Here is a 13,768-nt window from a genome sequence, read left to right on the forward strand (position 1 = left end):
AAGGGCAGGCCGACAATCGAAGCAGAGTTGTTATACACGCGAAATTTGTTAGAAAATCAATGAAAACTTCGAATTTTCAAATTTTTACAGCAAAAAATTTAAATGTTTTTTAACGTTTGATATAAAAATTATATGCTCCTTTTCATTCAAGTTAAGGTATAGAAATTTAAAACTAAATAACATATGTTACTTTTTACATTATAATCATATCTGGTGGGGTAAATTAGTATCATAAAATCTGTGTATAGGGAATATGAATACGGCAAAAAGTTGTAGTAAGAATATTTCATACAGTGTGTAATAACAAATCAACATGGGCTATTAAAATTTAATAAAATAATTAAATTTTCGTTACACAATTCGTTATAGTTTTGCATTGCAAGTTAAATACCGTAAAATCAGTATAACTCACGGTATATTTCTTATTGCGAATAGGTTTTTTATTTAAAGTGTGTGTAGGTTACAATTGAAATGTCAACAACTTCAAAAGTTGTTTTGACGTCTGTGGAAATTTTCATCAGCCTTTCATATATGAAAAAATTAATGTTTAGCGAAAAAATTCTTTCTGTGGAAAAAGTGTAAAAAAGTGCAAAAATTTAATAATAGTGCAATATAAAAGTCAATGTGTTAATTAGTGTTATTAACTGTATTGATGGAATAGCGTTCAGGCGCTCAATACCCATGTGAAATGGCTTTGAATATTTTGAGTACCAGCAACTTAATTTATGTGTAATTAATATTCATATTTACACAAAATGTTAAAACTAAGAATAGCAAGATTCGTACGATTACGCACATTAACATGTTTAGCGTTTTTGCTCTGTGTTTGTCCAAATCAACGATGGGAAACACGGGCTGATCGCATCACATTATTACCTACAGTCCAGCATTTACAACATCATGCTCCATGCGATCGTAGTCGTAAGGTGTTCACTGAACCGTACGGAGAAATAAGTGACGGTCCTGCTGGTTTTAACTATACGCAGGATTCGCATTGCGAGTGGTTAATAAAGGCACGCAATGATAGTCAATTTATAACACTCACTTTCCATAGCATGGGCACCGAGTGCGCTTATGATTACATTTATGTGTATGATGGGGACTCATTTAATTCCACGCTGCTAGGCAGCTTTAGCGGTCGTACCCAACCGCAGCGATTGGTTGCGAGAAGTGGAAGTGTAAGTGTTTTGAAATTTTCAGTCATCTTTTTCATATAATTGAATATGTTTATTTTCTGTCAATATATACAGATGCTTATACTTATGTACAGTGACACAAATTATGTGCTCGATGGTTTTCGGGCTTCATATTACATATCAAATTGCTTGAATAATTGCCATAATCATGGGAAATGTGTGGGGCACCAATGCGTCTGTCATGGAGAGTGGGTCCTGCCTGATTGTGAAAGTGAGGCATGTCCAAATAAGTGCGGTGAGTCGCAAGGGCGTGGTAAATGCGTCAAAGGTATTTGCCATTGTGAAAAGGTATGTACAATTTTTGCACAAATACAAATCTATAGGAAGTTTGATTGGCTAATTTGTTTTGTAAATACTTTATTATAAAATTTATTTTTATACTCAGGGCTTCAGCGGGCGCTTATGTGATTTATATATAAATCCTCAGGGCGGAAATTGGCGCTGGCTAGCCACCGACGCAGAGGGTATGACACCGCGTGCAGCTCATACTGCCGTTTATCTAGAAGAACATGATGCTCTTTATGTTTTCGGTGGTTATGACTTAAATAATGTTATCAATTCATTGCAAGTAAGTTAAATGGGTATGTTTTTATTCAATCAATATAACTTTTCTTTCTTACAGATTTATCGCTTTAGCAGTAGTCAATGGGTAGACGAGTGGGGGCTTTTGTTACAAGATCACAATTATTCACAGAAAATAAATGCCACTTTACTGAAGGCAGTTTTGCAACATAAAAGCGAAGACGAAGCAAAACTTTGGGGATTGCGTAGCGATGTATCATTCTTTCGAAATATTTTATATACGTTAGCAGAGTCAAATTTACATCAACAACGCTCTTCACAGTTGATTGCAGATGTTAACGCCAATACCACAAACGAACAAATACCTGAGTATTTTGAAGACATTTTAGAAGAGGTAACTGATAATAAACCCGAAGGTCGATACGGACATGCTGCAGATCGTGTGCCTGGTAAATAAAAATATAATTAATCATGCGATAATGTAGTTAGCAACATTTTTCATATTACAACTAGGTGGTTTCGTGATATTTGGTGGCAAGAATGGAAACGGTAGTTTCTTCAACGATTTGTGGTTTTATAATAGCACAGAAAGTGGCGGCAAGTGGAAGCAGTGGGCACGAAATTCAAAGCTGAAACCACCAAAAGTTGCGCGCCATACAATAACATTAGCTGGCGAATACTTGTATTTATTTGGTGGTAGTCTCGAAACGGGCGAATTTTCATCAAAGTAAGTGTAAACATTAAAATTTTTGAAATATTTAGAAAAATGGTCTATATATACTCTTGTTTCAGAATATACCGTTTACGTTTGCCTATTTATACCAAAAACAAGTTTTTTGAACACCCAGTTGGTGATGATGAATCAACGAGTTCGGCCTATGAAAACGATGATGGTACATTCAATGCCGCTGATGAGGATGACGATGGTCAGTGGGAGTTCGTGCATCCGCGTGGTGGTAAATCATTAGATGTGCGCCTAGCTGCGCACAGCACTGTCTACTATAGTGCAACAAATTCCTTAATTGTTTTCGGCGGCATTATGTCAAGTTTGGCGCGTTTCTCCAAGCTTTCAGATAGAATTTTCGCATTCCAATTAGATAAATTGCATTGGACAGAAATACTATATCCACGCACTGCCTTACGTGACACAAACATTCCACACGAACGCGCCTTCCATTCCGCGACGATCTCCGGCAATTACATGATGGTCTTCGGTGGCTACACACACCGCCACAATAAGGACGAAATCTGCTATGACAATCAAATGTATTGGTATCATCTCAGTTGTCATATATGGATCAATCAAGTTGTATCGGCGGAAGAAAGTTTGTATCCAAAAAAACAAGGTGTATTTGCCCACGCCGCCGCACTAAGGCGCAACAATACATTATTAATTGTTGGAGGTTATCATGGCAACGTAAACGCCGATCTCTTTGCCTACGAACTGCCACAAGTACTACGTCTACAAAATCATGGCTACAATCCGGAGATGTCATGTCGCTTACATACCTCACACACAGCTTGCCTATCGAATCCGGAATGTGGTTGGTGTTCGGCTGACAGTAGCTGCTACGGACGCACTATTGGCGCCAATTGTACTACAAATTTGCAGACTACTCGCTGTCCCGGCATCTGTCCATCGCTTGGGGATTGCCATTCATGTTTGGTGCATGGCACACAGTGGCACACCGACACCGATCATTATTTCTCGGTCGCCAGCAAGTTGGGACTCAATGAGTGCACTTGGTGCGTTCAAAATGCTAAATGTCATCATCGTGATGATAACTATGGCATTTGCGGTGAAGATACGCCATCACGCAGTCCCGGTTGGTGGGGCGAAAAGGGCACCGAAATACGACAACCCTCACAATGCACCAGCAATGATAAGCGGCCTGGTCTTACATACATAAAATACCATCATCCGGTCAATTTGACAATGCCCGACTTTGTGGCTATTGTAAATGCGACGATGGTGGACTTTGGCTCGCCCGCGCCTGCAACGCAGTATGAACAGAAGTTGGAGGGCGAAATGTTGGCGCGTTTGGTAGGATTTGTGCGTCCACAAAAAACTTGGGAGGAACCCTCCGAGATACAGGTTACTATAATTATAAATATGTTAAATCAATATAACACATTTTATTCTTTGTGTTTTAGGTCTGCACCAGTTATTCATCAGCATTCCTTCGCGCAGGTTTGGGCAAAAGCTTAGACTCACTTAAGGAATTGACTAATCGTTCTACAAATCAATCATACTGCGGTCCCGTTGAGATACCCAGCACAGACCAACCGTTTCTCATCGATTTTCAAGCACGACGTCGTGTCGGTCTATCCACTTTGCATAACGCCTATCAAAAAACGAAAATGGAATTGTATCACATATTCCACGGCAATCTAAATGCTTTCACCTTCGAGTACCTTGAACCCTACTACTCCGGAAATTGCACGCAATACGTCAATTGTCTGCATTGCTTAACCGATTCGGCCTGTGGTTGGTGCGGTCTGACTGCAAAATGTGTCGAAAAAACTGTAAACGAGACTGAGACTTGCACGCTAGCCGATAGCTCAGCGCTTGCCGGCAATGACGGCTACTGGGAATATCTCATCACACAACCGAGCCAGTGCGCCAACTGCTCCAACTACGTTTCCTGCAATGAATGCGTGACGTCTGGCCTGTGCGAATGGTGGACGGAGGAGGCGCGGTGTGCACGTTTCGGCAAATCCGAACATGGTGTGCGCAATACTTCGATGTGTCCGATACCCTGCCGCTTGCGCACTTCATGCGATCAATGCTTAAACGAACGCGGCCGTTGCGTATGGTGCGAGGCGACATCGCAGTGCTTCAGTTTTGCCGTTTACACCAGCGAATACCAGTTCGGCATGTGTCGTGAGTGGTTGGACCAAATTGTTTTGAACGAAACACAGCGCATTACCGATTATACGCAGATCGGTCATGATGCCACTACAACTACACTGCAACAACAACCGACACTACCTCAGAAACTGCCCGCTACGCAGTGTAAATCTTGCACTTTGTACACCAATTGCACTTCTTGTCTGCGCACGCTCAGCTGTGGCTGGTGCTTTGACCGCGACAATCCCATCGAAGGTGTGTGCATGCAAGGCGACTTTAGCCGTCCGTTTGGCAACTGTTCGCTAGCCTTGAATAGTCCCACGCAGCATGATGCCGAATGGGCGTATGCGCAGTGTCCCGACGTCGATGAGTGTGGATTGGGTCTGCATGATTGTCACAAGGAAGCCAAATGCACGAATACGCATGGCTCGTATAATTGTCATTGTCGGCGCGGTTATGTTGGCGATGGTCGGCAATCGTGCGTGCGCACTTGTTACGAGAATTGTGTGCACGGTTATTGCTCGGGTTCAGCAGATTATGTGTGCAAATGCGAACTGGGTTGGACTGGCACAGACTGTTCGATCAATTGCGGCTGTAACAATCATTCGACGTGTGTGGAACGTGTGGGTAAATGTGATCAGTGCCAAGCGTGGACCGAGGGCGAACGTTGTGAGCGCTGTCGCCAAGGCAGCTATGGCAATGCCACATCGGCCGATGGTTGTCATCCCTGTGAATGCAATGGTCATGGCAATCAGGATTTGGGTATTTGCAATGTCGGCACTGGCGAGTGCTATTGCAAGGACAACACAGTGGGTTTGAAGTGCGATCAGTGCGCTAACGGTTACTATGGTGATCCACGCGATGGCGGCCAATGTTACTTCCAATGCGAATCGCGTGGCATGCTAACGAATATCGGACGAAGTGGTATCGGTTCGTATCAGTCATATAAAAATCCTTGGGGCGCCAGTTTGGAAGTGCGCGAATGCTTATGGATACTATCGCCGAAAACTCTACAAGCCGAGAAGTCGCTACTGCAGTTGGAGTTCGAATGGCCCAGTTTGGCGATGGACTGCGATGAGAATGCTGTTTACATATACGATAGCTTGCCCGATTTGACTGGTGCAACGCAGCAAAACCAATTAATATCGGTTGTATGCTCGCCATACACGGCCACACACATCGTGGAAGCGCGCTCAAGTCATGTCACCGTTTACTATAAACAAGGTGGCGATCGTCAGAAATTCGGTTTTAATGCATTGTACACAGTGAAGAATTGCGCTGCGCGCTCCTGTCTGCATCCGCACATCTGTGACGAGCAGCAACGTTGCGTCTGTCCCGCCGGTTATGTGGGTGCGCGTTGCGAGATCGAAATATGCCCGAAGAATTGCAATGCCAAACGCATGCAAGGCTACTGCGACACTGACTATGGACGCTGTATTTGCAATAGCAGCTACGCGGGTGCCGATTGTGGCACGCTCATCAAGCCAAATCATCTGGTCGTTACAGATCTCTTCAATACGCTGCTGCTGAGCGACACCTATGAACATCTACGTAAAACCATACCGCGTTTCGGGCATTCAGTAAATGCCGATAGACGCGGCTCTCTCTGGATGTTTGGCGGTTATTCGCCATCACATGGTCCGCTCAATGATTTCCGGCAATTCGATGCGAAGAACGGCACTTGGATGCAGGTGACTGTCGAATCGACACCGGACGACAAAATGCCGTTGGGTCGTTATTTTCATGCCTCGGAAATCTACTTGAAGAAACAAATAATTTTCATTTACGGCGGCATAAGCATACGCGGTGAACAAGAAGAACGCACCTCACAACTCATACTCGACGATTTCTGGCAATTCTCCATACAAAATCAACGCTGGAGTGAAATTGAGCTGTTGCAGCGACGCGAGAAACCACCGGCACTGGCCGGTCACACATTGACCCAAATTAGGTACAATGAACGTGAGTCATTGATACTGATTGGCGGCATGACACGCAATAAGTCGCGCCAGCTGGAGTTGTGGGAATTCAATTTGGAGACTTTCCGCTGGGAGCAGTTGTTGGCGTTGGGCGTACGCATGCCCGTGCTTTACGGTCACAGCACAGTATACAGCGCAGATTCGCACATACTCTATGTTTTTGGCGGTTATTCCGTCGAGCCGCAGAACAAACTGTACGCGCTGAACTTGCAAAAGATGACTTGGACTGAGCTGCCGACGTTCAAAGAGATGTCGCGTCCTGATGTGCTATTGCCGCGTGCGCGTTACTTTCACTCAGCTGCCACTACGGAAAACTACATGATCATCTATGGTGGACGCACACATCCTTATGATGCCAGCGACGTGCTGATTGCTTACATCTATGATTGCAATCAATGGATACGCTTGACGGAAGAGGTGCACGTGGTCGGCAGACTGCCGCATTCGACATACGCCGAGGCGATCTCCATAGATCATGATAGCAAAGCTATCTATGTAATTGGCGGTTGGGATGGCAGCGCGTCGCAGAGTCACGTGACACGTATCAATTTACCCGATGATATTTGCCAACTATGGAGTGCCAACAAGTATTTGTGCCGCACACATAAAGGCTGCAGTTATTGTACGGTTTCGGGCACCTATAGTTCCGCCTCGTACTGTTTCTCCGAAGGCGACTCCGCTGTTTGTGAACATCGCAATGGTACTTTAGTCTACAATAATGGCGCGGCATGCGATGATGCGTGGATGTCGCGGCGCAATTGCTCCAGCTTTAGCACATGCAGCGCCTGTCTGGCCTCTTGGCCGACACATGTGGAGACGACACCGGTGTGTCAGTGGTGTGACGAGTGTGGCATCAAGGGGCGTTGTGTACCGGCTGGTGTGGACTGTGAACGCCATAGCACATGGTGTAATAAGGAGATCAGTGTCGGTCTGCTGAATCTCTGTCCGCAACCGCAATGTCATACCTTGCACTGTGAGGCGTGTGTGATGAATGAGAATTGCGAATGGGCGCAGAGTGAGTTGGGTACAATCGAGTGTATTACAAAAGAGCTGGTGGAGCAGAATCAATATCGCATTATCGGTGAATGTCCGATGCCATGTCACATCTATAAAAACTGCAGCACTTGTCTGAACAACTACGACGAGAATCCGAAGGACTGCAAATGGTCAACAATGTTGAATAGCTGTATTTCACCACAATCACAACCGCTGCTTTGCGCTGGTGGCGTTTGTGGTTTGGTGTTGGAGATGAATGAGACCTCACATTGTCCAGAACCCTGTCATGTCTACGACCATTGTTCCACTTGCTTGGAGCATGCTCATTGCGGTTGGTGCGCACGTGATGGATTCAACGGTGATGGCATCTGTACAGAAGGTTCACTTGAGAACAAGCAGGAATACCCGTCCGGTTCAACGTGTGATCTTATCTATACCTCGCGACGTAATGACTCACAGCTTACGCCAGCCGATGTGGTCTCCTGGCATTATGTGAAATGTCCGGCTGAGAATGAATGTACGAATGGCCATCACAACTGCAATCCGATTTCGGAACGCTGTATCGACACGGATGTCGGCTACACCTGTCAGTGCGGTGAGGGTTATCGCGATGAGAATGGCACATGCCTGCCCGTTTGCAGTCAGGGTTGTGTGCGCGGCAAATGCATCAAGCCGGACAACTGTACCTGTGACTTTGGTTATGTTGGCGCCAATTGTAGTATACAATGCTTGTGTAATGGTCATTCGAACTGTGGAGGACCTGATCGACTGGATGTGTGTCTGGAGTGTCACAACAATACGAAGGGTGCTCAGTGCGAAAAGTGTAAACCATTATTTGTCGGCAATCCGAAGGAGGGTCACGAATGTGTGCCATGTCTGGCATACTGCAATGGTCACTCCGATGTTTGTTTGGCACAAGACTCGGATCCCGCTCACTTCAATATGACACGCGCCGAACTGGAAGAAGTATTGCAGGAGGGCCCGGAGAGCAATGCAACTTGTCTGCGTTGTGCGAATAGCACTGCGGGTGATCGCTGTGACACATGCATCGTTGGCTATTTCCGTGGTAGTGAAGATCATCATAAGGCTTGTCGGCCATGTCAGTGCCATGGACATGGCAACGTTTGCGATCCCGTAACTGGTGAGAAATGTAATTGTGGCAATAATACAGAGAGTGATGCAACTTGTACGGCGGGTGGTGGCAAAAACTCCGCCCAACTCTGTTGGAGTGTGCAATGTTCAAAATGTCGAGACTCGTATGCGGGCAACCCTATCGATGGTCATCAGTGCTACAAGCAAATAACTGTGGAATCGCGTATGTGCTTCGATGCCAAGCCAATAGGTAAGTAGAACTTTGTAATGGTTAAAACGTTGAAGACCCCATTAAGTCTATATACCTAAAAAAATAGTTAGCCGATTTGGCCATATCCGTCAGTCTGTACACCTAAACCAGATATACTCCTTCAGTTTTCAAGATATCGGTATCAAATTTTGCACACGCCCCTTTCTCCCCAAGAAGCGGTTCATTTGTCGGAACCGCCGGACTACGACAAGATGCCTCTTGATGTCTCTCTGCATAGTAAGCCTGTATGCTCCCAGTTAAGGAGCATAATGAACTCCTCTCCAAGCAGTTCCTGCTGGGGTGCTTTCGCAGAAACCATCCCTGCATTCACTAACGTCCGACAAACACTGACCGCCATTCACAGTGGAGCCATTAACACCTTCACCGACTCCCTCTCAGTGAATGGCGTACTTGGAGTCAAACCACCACCCATTGCAGACGAAGAGCTCGAGTTGCCGCGAGAAACGAGAGTGACCCTTGCGCAGCTTCGTTCTGGATACTGTAGCAGGTTAAACTCCTACTTATCCAGAATAGACCCTGACATATCAAATATATGTCCAGCGTGCAATGAGTCTCCGCATGACGCTACCCATCTCTTTGCATGCTCTGCTAACCCTACTCATCCTACACACCTCTCTCTTTGGTCAGATTCCGTCTAAACAGCATGTGCCTACCGTTGGGTGACGTCGAATACCACTTATCTAATCCTTACCATCCTAACGGGGACTAGGTACCGTTTATAACAACAAAAAGTCTTAGAAAGAAGTTTTTTTTTATTTGTGAAGGGTATTAAAGTTTCGGCGTAACCGAAATTAACGTTTTTCCCATCTTTCTCAAAATTTCCGAGGTCCTTTTTTATTCAAAACTACCTTAGGGCATACGACCGAAAGTTATAATCTACAATCACCTTTTTCGATATATTTTTCTCTCCATATTTTTTCTACCACAGAGGAGTGCAAATCAAAACCAGCGGCGCTTCGACCAGGCCAAACGGTATTTTTTGTTATACAACCACGTTTTATGAACGTCGACATTCGCATCATAATCGACGTTACGCAAGGCGAATTGGATGTGTTCATGTCACCACAAGACGACTCCTTCATTGTGGAGACCAACGAAACGACGGGCTTCCATGAAATCTTCCTGGATAATCGCTACAATTGGGTACCCAAAAGTAAGCGTAATCATCCATTGCACATAGCAATGCCACGCACCGACAATATAACTGCCAGCAAACTGGTGATGCACGACAAACGCAATAGCTTCTATGTGCCACACATACAAGACTGCAAGAGTCACGGTGGTCATAGTTTCCATGTGAAGGATAAACATGCCAAGGATTTGAGTACACATGTCACGCTGAATCAATGCAACACGCTGTTGCGGCTTTTTGGCCTAAAGAACCGTTTAGTGTTAACATTGCCGCAGAATGCTCATAATTTAAGTGCTACACGTTTCTTCATAGCATTACGCGCCGGAGCCGGACCGGAGCACAGTTATGGTTCGGTAGTTTTTCGACAAGATCAACTACATATCGACTTGTTTGTGTTCTTTTCCGTCTTCTTTTCATGCTTCTTCCTCTTCCTGGCTGTATGCGTGGTTGTGTGGAAGGTGAAGCAAGCGGCCGACTTGCGACGTGCGCGACGTCAACATGTCGTCGAAATGTTACACTTAGCAAAGCGGCCATTTGCGCGCGTCTTCCTCACAGCTGGCGCTTTGGATATGGAAAGCCCACAGCCGGCACCGTCATCAGCGCGTTCGGTGCGTAATATAACGGGTGCACGTTCGCGTCATGCAGCCGCCGGTACGCATGCGCCGGAAATATTGCTTATCGCTATTGAACCGACGGCGGATAATTTGGCGGCGGTGGGCACAGTGTTTGTCAGTTTACCCGGACGTCATAAAGCGCCGCTAAGCATGGCACTCGGCTCAGCGCTAATCACATATCCCAGACAGTTTCCGTTAAACGCGCGCAATTTTATGCGCACCCAGCGTGGTGGTGGCGGTGCGGGCGGTGGCGCCGGTGCAGTAGCTGTTGGCGGTGGTGCGGCTGTGTTGGGCAATCATGCGGCGTAAGTATTTATAATTTAAGGTTCCTTGTTTTTTCACTAATTCTTTGCAGTGTACACTGGCTATAAACTCAATTGTAGTCACCTATTGTCGTTTACAGTAATTTTATTGGTAGGGAGATAAATATTTCTTCAGTTATTTTACTCTTATTTTATTTTCGAACAAATTATTTTTAATTAGAATATTTTTTTTTTTGTTTTTAATAACTTTAAAAAGATTTCAGAGTTGTCATAATTTTTTCTTTAATTAAATTATTTATAATTATATTTCATTATTTTTTGTGCTCTTTTATATTTTTTTTATACTTTTTTATATATTTTTTTTAATATTTTTGTTTATATTTTTTTTAATATGTTTTTATTTTTTTATATTTCATTTTTTATTTTTTTTTTATATTTTTTTTTTATATTTTTTTTTTATTTTTTTTTTTTTTTTTTTTTTATATTTTTTTATATTACTATATTGTTTTTATATTGTTTTTGTTTTATATATTTTTTTGTCTTTTGTTTTAGCTCAAACCTTATTTAATGATTTAACTCGTTTTTAGATACATTAATATTATATTATTTTTAGTTTTTTTTAGTTATAATGCATTTGAGTTCATTTGTCAGTTCTGAACTGCTAAGAATATGGTTAAAACAAGGCACTATTTCTTTATATAAAAAGCATGGATCAAATATAAAATAACTCGAATCGTTAAGTTAAAAGTTTGTTGGTTTTTTAGATAGAAAACAGTTTGGAGATTTATTGTATTCAAAAAATTTGACTCATGAGCAACTTCTGCATTTGATAACAAGTGTAATTTACTGAAATTTTTATATCAAATATTAACTTTAGTATTGTAAGAATTTAGTGAAAGAGTTTATCGAATCAATAGCAAACACACAAACTACAAAAAAATCATAAAAGACAAATTTATGTATGTACCCGTAGTTTAATCTAGCAATTTGAACGCTATGACGTAGTTGTATATAATTTTTAGTAAATAAATGGTTGAGGATATTTAAGCGAAAAAAAATTCAACAGTCATGACAAAAACACAACATGCATACAAGGTGAAAATAATAACAGTATACAAATTTTCAACACAATATTTTAGATAAAAGAAACTTAGTTGGCTACAACATGCTAAAGGAATAGTACTCAATTATGAGTATGAAAGTAATTCAAAAGCGGTCAATTCCTTAAATTTATATAAGAAATCAATTACCAGTGAACACACTTTTTTACCGCATACATACAGACATACATACATGATAAGTGCAATAGTCATATGGAAAACTAAAAACAAAACCATGCAGCTTACACAACTGTTTGTAATGACTGCAATGTAAAATTTGTATTATTTTTATATTTTTTTATTTTTATTTATTTGTAAATATTACATATGGTTGTTTATTTAAGTATTAAGCTTCTAAAATGTTTGCTCAAATATACCGTATATTTCATGTTCGAAAAGAAAACAAATCTTGAAATGTGAAAACCGTTATGAAAGCTGAATTGTAAATATTTACATGTATGTAAGCTGATTTAGCAAACAATTGTGTATATACATATGTACCATATATATTGTTTTAGAATTGTCATATGTGGATATAAACAAATTTATAGCAAATTTTGTAATTTACCGACATTTTTTAAGTGGTTGAAACGCAATTTATATTTAATAATTTCTTTTGTTGTAACTATATTTTGTGGACTGTGTTAAAACAACATTTTTTCTTATTATATTTTTCACTACATGAAAGAAAATATAGTTATTTAATGACATAATCTTAAAAAAAGTCCGCATATGATGATTGTTGCGTTGCTTTTGCGCCGAATCTCCTTTACCGTTATTGCGCAGCTTTAAAATTTGTTTAGAAAAATATAGCTAGATGCGTCTACATTATTTGGCATATCTCACTAGTTAGATTATACACAATTTCTGCTTTATGCAAGCTACATTATTTGTTGAATATAAATCTTATCAAAATTTTACTAAGAAAATTTCTTTCTTTATATTTATATATTTAATTAATTATCTCGAATGGTTTGTGGACTTTTTATAATATATATTTAGATTTAAAAATGAATTACAATTTTTTTTGTTGGCGTTGCCATGACTTTGGTAAAAATAAAAAATATTTACATATATTATTAATACAATTAACAACTATGGTTGTGTTAAAAATGTTGAACTATTTTTTTACTGTACAAATTTTAGTGAAATGTTTTTTTTTGGTGTATTTTTTTTTATTTTAACATCAAAGCTAAGACAAGAAAAAAGTGCTGAACAAACACTTGACATATACATATATAATTAGGGATATAGTAATTATTGAAAATATATGTATTAATGTATCACGAAGAACAAATCGAACAATAATTACTTCAATCGAAAGAGAATACTATGTAATAAAATTATGAAATGATAATAATTCTGACTATCCCAGTGTTTTGATAAATCGAAGTATTATAAGAATAATGCCATAGACGAATTGTAAAAATATAATGAGTATATATATAAAACTAAATAAAAATATAAAAAAACTATAAAAACAATTGTGTTACTAATATAAAGTGTTATTTTTTTTAATCGAGCGGTGTCACATCGAAAGCTATATAACAGAAATAGAAACAGAATTCGAAGTAATGATTTTAAAATGTTTATTTTTTAATAATTTTAATTATGTCAAATCATTTACTTAAAGCAAACTTAAAAATATTTTGTTTTCTTTTCAATTTCTACGTTCTTAAAATTAGTCTTTTTATTTAATTGTATAACAAACCGTTGCTATTTCTAATTTTACAATGCCCTATTTCTGTTTCT

General features: G+C 40.9%; 1 protein-coding gene across 1 annotated transcript; it reads left to right on the forward strand.

Moving 5' to 3' along the window:
* The first annotated feature begins 29 nt into the window (after positions 1 to 29).
* Positions 30 to 11,236, forward strand: LOC105224402 (multiple epidermal growth factor-like domains protein 8). Its single transcript, XM_049457930.1, has 8 exons — positions 30 to 1,178; positions 1,251 to 1,484; positions 1,582 to 1,764; positions 1,819 to 2,167; positions 2,232 to 2,445; positions 2,511 to 3,813; positions 3,873 to 8,886; positions 9,836 to 11,236. The coding sequence occupies exons 1-8, from the start codon at positions 756 to 758 to the stop codon at positions 10,960 to 10,962; spliced, it is 8,847 nt and encodes a 2,948-aa protein (XP_049313887.1). The 5' UTR covers positions 30 to 755; the 3' UTR covers positions 10,963 to 11,236.
* The last annotated feature ends 2,532 nt before the right edge of the window (positions 11,237 to 13,768 follow it).

The sequence above is a fragment of the Bactrocera dorsalis genome, chromosome 1 (genome assembly GCF_023373825.1).
Source record: "Bactrocera dorsalis isolate Fly_Bdor chromosome 1, ASM2337382v1, whole genome shotgun sequence".
In the NCBI taxonomy this organism is placed as follows: Eukaryota; Metazoa; Arthropoda; class Insecta; order Diptera; family Tephritidae; genus Bactrocera; species Bactrocera dorsalis.

What these genes read in the sequence shown, in the direction of transcription:
- LOC105224402 (XM_049457930.1), top strand. Translation starts at nt 756, where the DNA reads ATGTTAAAACTAAGAATAGCAAGATTCGTACGATTACGCACATTAACA. An exon ending in GTATTTGCCATTGTGAAAAG is followed by an intron (nt 1,485 to 1,581) that starts GTATGTACAATT and finishes TTTTATACTCAG; the next exon opens with GGCTTCAGCGGGCGCTTATG. An exon ending in AGGAACCCTCCGAGATACAG is followed by an intron (nt 3,814 to 3,872) that starts GTTACTATAATT and finishes TTTGTGTTTTAG; the next exon opens with GTCTGCACCAGTTATTCATC.